The sequence below is a fragment of the Labeo rohita genome, chromosome 18, assembly GCF_022985175.1.
Source record: "Labeo rohita strain BAU-BD-2019 chromosome 18, IGBB_LRoh.1.0, whole genome shotgun sequence".
NCBI classification, from domain to species: Eukaryota; Metazoa; Chordata; class Actinopteri; order Cypriniformes; family Cyprinidae; genus Labeo; species Labeo rohita.
Genome location: NC_066886.1, coordinates 7,655,264 through 7,667,264, shown reverse-complemented (window position 1 = coordinate 7,667,264; position 12,001 = coordinate 7,655,264). Strand labels below are relative to the sequence as shown.

At 34.4% G+C, this 12,001-nt stretch overlaps 1 protein-coding gene across 1 annotated transcript; it reads left to right on the top strand.

The window, feature by feature from the left end:
* Nucleotides 1-197: 197 nt before the first annotated feature.
* Nucleotides 198-11,784, top strand: slc23a4 (solute carrier family 23 member 4). Its single transcript, XM_051134997.1, has 13 exons — nt 198-316; nt 1,924-2,014; nt 2,654-2,797; nt 5,113-5,270; nt 6,838-6,997; nt 8,192-8,373; nt 9,387-9,507; nt 9,587-9,743; nt 9,911-10,164; nt 10,324-10,488; nt 10,664-10,772; nt 10,899-10,994; nt 11,200-11,784. Exons 2-13 carry the CDS (start codon nt 1,967-1,969, stop codon nt 11,463-11,465), a joined length of 1,860 nt encoding a protein of 619 aa, XP_050990954.1. The 5' UTR covers nt 198-316; nt 1,924-1,966; the 3' UTR covers nt 11,466-11,784.
* Nucleotides 11,785-12,001: the final 217 nt, after the last annotated feature.

Here is a 12,001-nt window from a genome sequence, read left to right as displayed (position 1 = left end):
TTCCTGATCCAGAAAGCGCTTGAATGAAGCATGTCTAAGTACATTATAAGGATGAAGAAGTGAACAGACTGAGAGACCTTGTGACAAACCGTACTTCTGAATGTCTGCATGCGATTTGGTTTTCTCAGACCGTGTGGCACACCTACAAACACAATAATTGCATTGGCCAGCAAATCAAACACATCATTATGTGTGTGGTGAAAGAGGTGAAAGATCACATGTGCATTATCTGAAAAACCTCCTTTCACAATCATTAACTACAGGATGGGACTTTCAAAACAGCGAGATTCATTTCTTTCGAGGAATGTCCGTTAAGGTAAGTACCTGGCATGTCTTAATATTTTCTAATGAAAGGAATGTACTTATATTCACCAAAATGAATGGTTCTCTAAAGATAGCAGCCCACCAGGCACACAACGGGTGGATCTGATGAAAGAATGATTGGATGATTAGGTTTTCCTGTCGCTTTCTCAAATAAATCTCCAAAATGAGAGACATGTGATACATAGTATTTGGGAAGCGGGAAGTTTTGCACTGGCCTGGTTTAGAGAGCCTTACTGGAATATAAAAATCATGCTCATGTTCATTATTCTCTGCAGTATATTCAGTAAGCAAACGAAATAATAAAAAAGAAAGCGGCTGTTTGTCACACATTTTACTGTAAGAAAATGTTCTTCATATTAGGTTTATTTTTGAAGGCACATAATTTGAAGATTAAAAAAAAAAAAACTTCTTATATTCAAACATTGTCATGTCATATGATGTAAATTGAGAGCCACTGTATGCAGTAATATTGCCGGTACAATATCACAGGTTATAATATTCCATAAAAACAATAAAAATACCATGTAAATGGTATAGTGAGGATGCACACTGTAGGCTATATATATAATTAAGTAATTCAGTTAAAATGTAATGTAGACATTAAAATGTAAATGTAGTCCTTAAATGACCTGCAATTTGCTTTTGTCACACGTTTTAAATGGATAAATGGATAAAAACATCTACAAAATTAATGCATGTAAATATAATTAAGCTGCAGGCAGTGTATACCTTAGCAAATAATGTTTAACTTTATGGTAATAGAATGATCATATATTAATTGTTTTAATAAATAAACTATTATTTTCTATTCCAACAAATTTAAAAATCTATCCATTTTCAAAAAATCTAATCCATTTTAGTCTTGATTCTCTCTCTCTCAATATATAATAATAACAAAAATAATATATATATATATATATATATTCCTATATAAACCCTGCAATCATTAAACAACATTAAAAAGGACCCTTGCCCTGAAATAAGTAATTCATTATTCTCTTTTAAAGCAAGCAAGGAAGAAAGAAAGAAAAAGAAAGAAAAAAAAAATCACAACGTTACTCGAAATTGGTGCTCTGCATTTAACCCATTACAAGTGCACACACACAGCAGTGAGCAGCCGGCGCCCGGGGAGCAATTCCTGACGTGTGGGAATCGAACTGGCGACCTTTGGGTTACAAGCCCAACTTTCTAACCATTAGGCCTCGACTGAAAAAGAAAGAAAGAAAGAAAGAATGAAAGAAAGAAAGAAAGAAAGAAAGAAAGAAAGAAAGACAGACAGACAGACAGACAGACAGACAGACAGAAAGAAACTTTGAAGATGCACTGTATGGGGATTAACATGCATGCTAATGCACTGGTGCACATAAGTGTGTGTTAGTGTGTATTCCTAAGCCAGAATCCAGAGCAGCACGTGGCTCTGGTCAGCTGCCTGCTAGTTGTGGTGAAATTGAGTTCACATGAGCAGCTGATAAGTCCCATAGCATTTACAATCAACGGCAGCATCCCCAAACCCAGTCCCGTGTCTCTGTTTTTGCCCCTCCTTTCTCCTCTCTCTTGTCTCTTCTTTTTCATGCTAGCTTTCGTTCTTTCTCTTATTAGAAATCCCATTGAGAATTCTACACTGTCTTCTGCCTCCACACTCATGGCTCCAGAGAAAACCGGTGACGGGTTGGAGAATTATGCATTTACTGTGAGTAACCTCCAGTAATACACATACATTTTAGACAGAATTACTTATTTATTTTTTAAATTAGTCTTCGAGCTTTTAGATGTGGACAGATTGAATATAGGGACATTAATTTGAATGTACTGTGATCATGGGTGTGTAACATGTCTTGATTTAATTGCGTAAATCTAAGCTATGGCAGACTTTTGCCAGGTTATAAGATTCATAAAATCACCATTATAAAAATCTATGGCATGTGATAACTACTTTTTATGATCGGTGTTGTAATAAAAATCACTTCTGATAAGGCATGTGTTACTCATATATTTGTTATTGTTGTCATGCTCAATGTTTTAGTGACTGGAATGTGTAACTAGTGATTATGCGTTTACCGCTCAGAGCTTATAATGCTTATGTAATATTCGATATGTAACACAAAAATAATGAAAGAAATATTTTTGCATATTGGTCAATTAAAAACATATATATGTTTGAATCTTGAGAGTAGTAGGGGTTATTGTTTTTTCAGTGCAAAGCCAAATTAAACTGATAGGACAACAAATAATATTTACATGTGCAACATGAAAATTGTGGAATTAGGAAAGGTTGTTGATTGAAAACTGCTAGGTTAAAAACTGAATTTGAGTGTTTTTATGACTTTAGGTTGATGGTGTAGACCATTTCTGTGAGTTACCAGAGAATAAAAATGGAAGCGATCGTTTCTCAGAGGAGGGAGACAGTAATAAGCTGGCATATTGTGTCACTGATATTCCACCATGGTACCTTTGCATCTTTTTGGGGATTCAGGTAAGTGGCACCCACACATCTGCCTGTCAAACAAGACATTGACCATGTTAGATTTGTATGATAGAATTTATCTCATATCATCATATAAATCTATCAGTCCTGATTGGAGTGAGTACTATAAACAGCACTGTACTCATCACAATCAATAAAAAACAATTCCAATGTACAAGTGGAATAAAAAACAGCTGCAGTGTACAGTGTGTTCCAAAAATCTAAAAACACATTCAAAATGGATATATAAAAAGGTATAAAGAGAAAGGTTCTGTATATTGAAAAATGTGACCCTGGACAACAAAACCAGTCATAAGGTTCATTTGTTTGATCATCTGAAATAATAATCTGAATAAATAAGCTTTCTATTGATGTATGGTTTGTTAGGATAGGACAGTATTTGTTTGAGATTTGTTCAACAACTATTTGAAAATCTGGTGCAAAAAATCTAATTATTGAGAAAATCGCCTTTAAAGTTGTCCAAATGAAATTCCTAGCAATGCATATTATTAATCAAAAATTAAGTTTTGATATATTTACAGTAGGAAAAAGAAAAATTGATAATTTTGACCCATACAATGTATTGCTTGCTATTGCTACAAATATACGCCACTTAAGTCTTTTAAAAAAATTTTAAATAAAAATAAAAATCCAAATTTGGTGCAAATGTTGTTATTTATATGACCAAAACGTAAGGTCAAATTCCAAATTACATTAAAACTTACATTGCTATGCTATTAATATAATTTCTAAAAATTATGCAAAAAAAAAAAAAAGCATTTTTACTTGTGGTCTCAGAGTTTTAGATTTTACTGTACACAAAATGTGTAGTCGGTTACTGAAGGACCTTACTGGGGGGGGTGATATACCAGTAGACACGATTAACTGGTTAAAATTTGTCAACTAGTAGAGATTTTGGACTATCCTCCCTATTGCGGTTACATGCTCACGTGATGTTGCTATGTGATCACAGAAACGTATTATTTTTTGAAGTTTTGAAGCTTTGTGGTTTAAAAACAAGTGATTTTAAGTCATTGAAATGCTCAGCAGCAAAAGAGCATGTGTTGTCTGAGAGACTGTTTTTGAGTGCTGTCAAAGAGGTGCTCACACGTGAAGATGGTGAATATAGAGGGTGAAGTATTTTTGCCACTTTATAGGTCTTAAACGGTTAAATACACACACCTGCATGTGTCAAAACACCCGTCTTTGCAAGTATTCTCATAAACACAGTAATTTAGGTCTTCAGTGAACGCAAACAGCTGAGAAAGAAAACACATGTGTAACAGTATATTGGATCTTGGTAGCTCTTAAAGTGACAGCAGTCTAATATTCCTGCTGTCTGTCATTCATGTTAATCAAACAACAAAAAAGAGAAAATCTCTGTTCTTGACTAAATCACTTTTGTAACTTTAATATGTAGAAATATCCATTTAATTTACACAGTTAAGAATATGCAGTGTTTTTATACACCTGACAACTTTCCATGTAGCATTTCCTATTCTTATATTTATTCCTACTGCTTGTAATTCTTTTTTTTTTTTTTTAATTTAGGCTAGTATTAGTTTTTTGTGATACTAACACTGGTGACAAGAATTATTACATTTGGTATCAAAAATTATGTTATCATAAAGACCTTCTTTAAAGCAAAAATAACTATATTGTGATACATATCGTTACAGTGAAATAAAATTACTCATATTGTGATATTTTGGTCACCCACACCTACACTGAAATTTACGGTAAAAAAAAACGGCAGCTGTGGTTGCCGGAAATTTAACGTAAAAAATATGGTAGCAACGTTTTACGGTTTATGGTTTTCACTTACATTTACAGGTGAACCAACCTATACTGAAATCTGTTTTGAACCTTTGTAATACACTGATGACCACCAAAGCGGGTGATGATTAGAAAGTCACATGATGAACCAAAGCTCATCTTAAACAGCTTTTAAATAGTAACATATAAAGAAGGTGCACAGTGTCATTCACACACTAAACACCATCATGGTAATGCACATAAAACTGAATTATAGAATAAACATTAATTTAACAACATTAGATGTAACATACAACCCTAATGTACAAAACTAAGAAAAACTAAGAAGAAAGAGTTATTTAAAAAACAAAACAAAAAACAAACAAAAAAAAACAAATAAAAAAGATGTAATACATAGAATTCTGGGAATGTCAATTACAGTTATTACATTTTACAGTCTTTTACCATTAACCATTTAACAGGTTTTTACTGTAGCATTTTTACCATTAAATTCAGTCATTTTTTACAGTGTAGGCGTACATAATGATTTCTCTCCATCTTTCTGACAGCACTATCTTACAGCTTTTGGTGGCATCATAGCCATTCCTCTGATACTGTCCCAGGGCCTCTGTCTACAGCATGACAGCCTTACGCAAAGTCATCTTATCAGCACTATCTTCTTCGTGTCGGGGGTGTGCACCTTACTGCAGGTTACTTTTGGAGTGAGGTAAGGATGTGGTGTAGTTAAAAACACTGTTTGTGTTCTGATCGTCTTTATGAAACGGGGTTGTGTTGTGGTTACTGAGACACATGGGACTTTCTTAGTCAATTATCAGTTTCATTATTAAAAGTTTGTCTGATTATAAGTTAACTTTGATTTTCTGAGGCAGGTTTATAATGCAGTTTGCTTTGAATATATCCAATTTATTGTCACAAGATCAATTTTATATGATTTTTGACTAATACACAGATATAAATACAAATATGTAATTTAAAATACTCTATAAAATTTATATATTTATATTAAAAAATGTACGAAGAGTTACTTTCATTCCAGATAAACCATCTCCGGGGACAACATTCAATTCAAGTGTTCATTGACCTGTTAAAGTGTGAATAATGTAGGCTTAACAATGTGTTCACCGTCTGATAAGCCTCTGCTTGTTTTAAATCTTATTTCGTTCTACTTTAACTGTCTAACAGGCCAAGAAATCCTAAATGTTAACTCTACAGACAAACAAGAGCTTCCATCAAACATGTTGGATCTAAATCAGTCTGTTACTGATGTACAGAAAATATGTAGGACTTTGGACAGAGCTATTCCTGCAGAAGCTAGAAACCATAATAGGATTAGGAATTTTTCATTATATTAACATGGAGTTCAGCACATTTTAAAGCCACATTCCTCAGGCCTCTCAGCTGTAGAGCTCCCTTTTGTGTAAAGCACTACAATTGGTTTATAATTAGTCAAAGAAAAATGTCTAAACACACCTAAAACCATATGAATTACCTTTTGGATGTGTAACTGATTTGGTGCAAGATGCATGTAAACACATAAATGACTCTAGATGTTAAGTTGTACAATAAAAACATTATATACCTTAACAGTGCCATAAATCTTATCTATTAACAACATGCAACAGCTTTGACCTGTTGAGATGAATTACTTAAATACTTGCCTTCAAGTGAGGAATCAGGGGAGGTGGAATGACACATCTCAACATTAAAAAGCCAGAAGAACCTACACTGTCCTCCAAAAGTTTGTAAACGCCCTAGAAAAGTGGGGTTTTGGACAATATTGGCATGAATCCTTTTTAATTTGTGATCATTTTGCACTGATAAGAGACAACACAAACTATTTTACATAAACAGTTTATACATTTTCGATTCATCAAAATATCCACCATTAGCAGCTATTGCAGCTCTGCATAATCTGGGCCTAAATTCATTGTATCCTAGACTTAATTGGCAATCAGTTGTTGAAGCTATTAAGGTGTGCTGACCCAAAAATCTTTTAAAAACCTGAGCCAAGTTTAAACCAGTAACCAGGCATCACAGCTGGCAAAGGGGCATGCCTGACTTCGACATGTATATATTGCCATTATTATGTAATCAAAATGAAAATTATTATTGCTGGTCTTCAATGATAATGTCAAGTTACTTTAATGTATTTGCACCACACTTTGCCAGGGGTGTTTCTAAACTTTTGGAGTGAAGTGTATGTACTTCTTCAACAACAACAACAACAAGAGATAAACTTTTGGTGACAATACGCTTCTTTTTCCTAATGCAAGGTTACCCATTCTCCAGGGTGGAACTTTTGCACTCCTGTCGCCCACCATGGCTTTGTTATCAATGCCTGAATGGACCTGTCCAGCTTGGACACAGAACGCCAGCCTGGTCAACACCTCCTCACCTGAGTTCATTGATGTTTGGCAAAGTCGAATGCAAGTGGTGAGTATCTCAGTAACTGATAGACTCTCTATGTAAAGACTCATGAACATATACAGTGATTCAATATAGTATTTTGACACTTAAAGGAGAAGTCCACTTCCAAAACAAAGATTTACATACACTGTAAAAAACAATTTGTTGAGTCAACTTAAAATAATTTGTTACCTGGCTGCCTTAAAATTTTAAGTTCAGTCAACTCAAAAAAAAGTTTATTCAGCTTGAAATATTAAATTATACTAGATGACAACTTAGATATTTGAGCTGATTCAACTTAAAATTTTAAGGTAGCTGGGTTACTTACCCATCTGTTAAGTTTAGCAAACACAGATATCTAAGTTGTTACTTAGCACAACTTAACATTTCAAGTTGAATAAACTTATTTGAGTTGACTGAACTTAAAATTTTAAGGCAGCAGGGTAACAAATTATTTTAAGCTGACTCAACAAATTGTGTTTTTTATTTTTTACAGTGTACAAAGAACTCACCCCCTTGTCATCCAAGATGTTCATGTCTTTCTTTCTTCAGTCGTAAAGAAATTATGTTTTTTGAGGAAAACATTTCAGCATTTTTCTCCATATAATGGACTGATATGGTGCCCCGATTTTGAACTTCCAAAATGCAGTTTAAATGCGCCTTCAAATGATCCCAAATGCCAAGAAAGAAGGGTCTTAACTAGCGTAACGATCGGGTATTTTCATAAAAATAATACAATTTATATACTTTTCAATGTCAAACGCTCGTCTTGTCTTACTCTGCCTGGACTGTTTTTGTTCCGGTTCATGACAGTTAGGGTATGTTGAAAAACTCCCATCTCATGTTCGCCCTCAACTTCAGAATCGTCCTATATCACTGTTTTACCTTTTTTGTTAAGGTTGTTTGATCTTCTTTGCATGTTCACTTTGCAAAGACTGGGTTGGTACTTCTGCAGCAATGTAGGATGATTTTGAAATGATTTTTGAAGTTGAGGGACAAAATACGATTGGAGTTTTTTGACATACCCTAACTGTCTTGAGTCAGAATACACAGAGTTCATGGAGAGTAAGACCATTATTTGGGGCCACTGTATATTTGGAAAGTTATTATTTGGGCAAAGATATCCAAGATTTTGTTTTTAGGTCAACAGAACATACAGTATATAGTAATATCTTTATTGTATAATGCTAAAATGCGGTTTCTGTTTTCATCTCTGCACAGCTCCAAGGCTCAATCATGGTGGGCTCGTTATTCCAAGTGGTGGTGGGATTCTCTGGTCTAATTGGCCTGTTCATGCGTTTCATTGGCCCTTTGACCATCGCACCAACTATTTCACTAATCGGCCTATCGCTGTTTGACTCCGCTGGCATGAACGCAGGACACCACTGGGGAATCTCTTGCATGTGTGTACTTCTTAAAATTAATCATCATTAATGAAAATTTGAAGTAGGTAGACCATAGTAAAAAATGCAGTTTAATATATATTATACACTATTAGTCAAAAGTTTTAAACAGTAAGATTTTTAATGTTGTTAAAGAAGTCTCTTCTGCAAGACTGATCCCAAGATCAGCATTTATCTGACATAAAAAGCTTTTGTAACATTATACAATATACCACTCAAAAGCTTGGAGTCAGTATAATTTTTATAGAAATTAATACTTTTATTTAGCAAGGATGCTTTAAATTGATCGAAAGTGATAATAAAGACTTTTATGTTATATAAGGTTTCTATTTAAGATAAATGCTGTTCTTCTGAACTTTCTATTCATCAAATAAACCTGAAAAAATTCTACTCAGCTGTTTTCAACATGATAATAATAATAAATATTTTTGAGCAGCAAATCAGAATATTAGAATGATTCTGAAGGATCATGTGACTGGAGTAATGATGCTAAAAATTTAGCTTTGAAAACAGGAATATGGTACATTTTAAAATATAATCAAATAGAAAACAGTTACTTTAAATAGCAGATATTTTTTAAATGTTATGTTTTTGCTGGATCAAATAAATGCAGGCATTGGTGAGCAGAGGAGTCTTCTTTTAAAAACATTAAAAATCTTACTGTACAAAAACTTTTGACTGGTAGCATACTTATTTTGTAAAGTATACTACACAGCTTATATTTTGCTGATTTTGAACAAATAAACAATCTCATTTAAGGCAACAGCAAACAAAACACTGTGAGTCATAACTGACTCAAATCTGTGAATCATTTTTTGTGAATTGGCTCATTCATATGAATCATCCAAGAGAAGTGATTCACTAGAAAGAATCTCTTTTGACTTTTCATTAGTTACGCCCCAACACAGTTCCCACAACAGTAGTAGCATTTAAGTCCAACACTCATGTTACATATTAACTTCTGGTATAATGCTGAAAATAATCTCATAACACAGTCTCATTCTCATCCACAGGACGACGTGTTTGATTGTGATTTTCTCGCAGTATCTTCGCCACATTGCCATCCCCTTCCCCAAATACAGTAAAGCCAAGAAGTTTCACACCAGCAGGGTTTACGTATTTCAGATTCTGCCTGTATGTTGTCTTGTAAATCTGTTTTATAAATTTTAATGCTCCATAAAAATACATTTACAAGCAAGGCGTGTTTTCTCAGGTGCTGCTAGGAATCACTCTGTCTTGGTTGATTTGCTACCTGCTGACGGTCTACAATGTCCTGCCCTCAGACCCTGATAAATATGGCTATCTAGCTCGGACTGACATTAAAGGAGATGTTATAGGCAGGGCGCCTTGGTTCAGATTTCCTTATCCGGGTATTTTAACCAGAACAAATAAGACCAATAAAATTTTTTATAAGTGCATTCCATCTTACAGGAATCATAATCTATTATTGCAGTTGTAATATCAGATTTTTTATATCAGGCTATTAAAATTGGTTATATATTGTAGTTTACTTATGGCTATGTAACTGTATTCCCAGGTCAATGGGGAGTGCCAACTGTTAGTCTGGCAGGAGTTTTTGGAATCCTGGCAGGGGTCATATCCTCCATGATTGAGTCAGTGGGTGATTATCATGCTTGTGCCAGGTTATCTGGCGCCCCACCACCACCAAGACATGCCATCAACAGGGGCATCGGCATTGAAGGCATTGGGTGTCTGCTGGCAGGTGCCTGGGGAACAGGCAACGGCACCACCTCCTACAGTGAGAACATAGGAGCCTTGGGTATCACTAAGGTACAAAGTTTCACAATAAGTTTTACTATCCAAAATGTAATTTATTTTTACTTCATAATGATTGCATAGGCTTACAACACTACAATTCTTTTGAAAGAGAGAGAGCGAGGTTGCTGTGAAATTATGACACAATCAAAAGAAACCTTTCATCTTTTGCAGGTTGGTAGTCGCATGGTGATTGTGTGCAGTGGCTTTGTAATGATTATTATGGGAATCTTTGGAAAAATTGGAGCCATATTTACTACAATACCAACACCTGTTATTGGAGGAATGTTTTTGGTCATGTTCGGGGTCATTACGGCTGCTGGCGTTTCAAGTCTACAGGTAAAAACAGTATGTTAATGCAAAAAGGCAATACATCAAGAAAAACTATGTGCTCACATAATGTAAATTCGTGCAAAAATAAAATCTTACAGACACCAAATATGTGAACGACAGTGTGCAATACCATTTCTTCATATAATATATTATTAATATGACTTATTTCCGTTATTTATAGTATACAGACATGAACTCTTCACGCAACATCTTCATCTTTGGATTCTCCATGTTCACTGGGCTTACTATACCCAACTGGATAATAAAAAACCCCACATCCATAGCAACAGGTATATCAACTAAGATCAATACCTGAAAACCACATGATACAGACTCTTAAATATACAGGCACATCTGCTGTCAACACAGTGTCTGCATTCCAAGTAATTTTTGTGCTTTCTTACTTTCTGTATTAGGAGTTGTCGAACTGGACCACGTGCTTCAAGTGCTTCTGACAACCAGTATGTTTGTTGGAGGATTTTTTGGATTTCTCCTTGATAACACAATACCTGGTGAGTTCTGTTAATAATCTGCTTCATAACTATGCCTGCTATTAGATTATTTTTCCTTCTACACAAAGCCATTGGTTTAACATAGCTTCACTATACTCTATGCTTCTATTTTTTGCTTTATGTATGCAAATTTAGCAAATAACACCTTGTAAAGTTTTTATGTAACTGTGAGTGTCCAATAACAGAGTGTTTATTATTCTGGCAGGAACGAAACGTGAACGAGGAATTACTGCATGGAAAAATGCCCACCAAAACGAGTCAGACAAGACTTTAGAAAGTGATGACGTTTACGGGCTGCCCTTTGGAATTAATAGCTGCCTCTCCTCCTTCACATGGACCAAATATGTGCCCTTCTGTCCTACGCACAAAGTCAGCAGACAGGACAACACGCCATCCAGTTTGGATTCTTTGGACACCAAAACAGAGCCTAACAACGATGATACGCACATTATAGCGGGGGTGGCACTATAGTCTGTGATAGGGACTTTTATCTTTAATGAGTGACAATTAGTTCAATGTAGAAAAGGCTCTTAATTCGGTGACTCTTAAGTCACATCCAGAGGTATGGACTGAACTGAGAAGGCAGCTACCCCCCATGCACTTAATTTAATTTTATCTTAATTTTATTTAATCTGAAGCAGTACTGTGCAAATTTATATCTATATTTCTATCTCTATGAATTATCTGTAAACATAATGTTAACGTGAATTATTTTAGTGTTTTTTTTTTAACTCTTAATTTTTAGTCTTATTCTCTCCCTCTGAAGAAACAATAAAAAACTGAATATATATATATATATATATATATATATATATATACACACACACATTTATATATATATATATATATATATATCAATCAACTTTTTATAAATAAACGTCACCATCAACATTTTACTGTATGTTTGATTAATTTTGCTTGCCTAATTTTTAGGTCATAGTCTTTCAGCCAAATTCATTCTCAAGTTGCCAACTCTTGTCAACAGTTTTTGTTTTGAAGTTACAGCT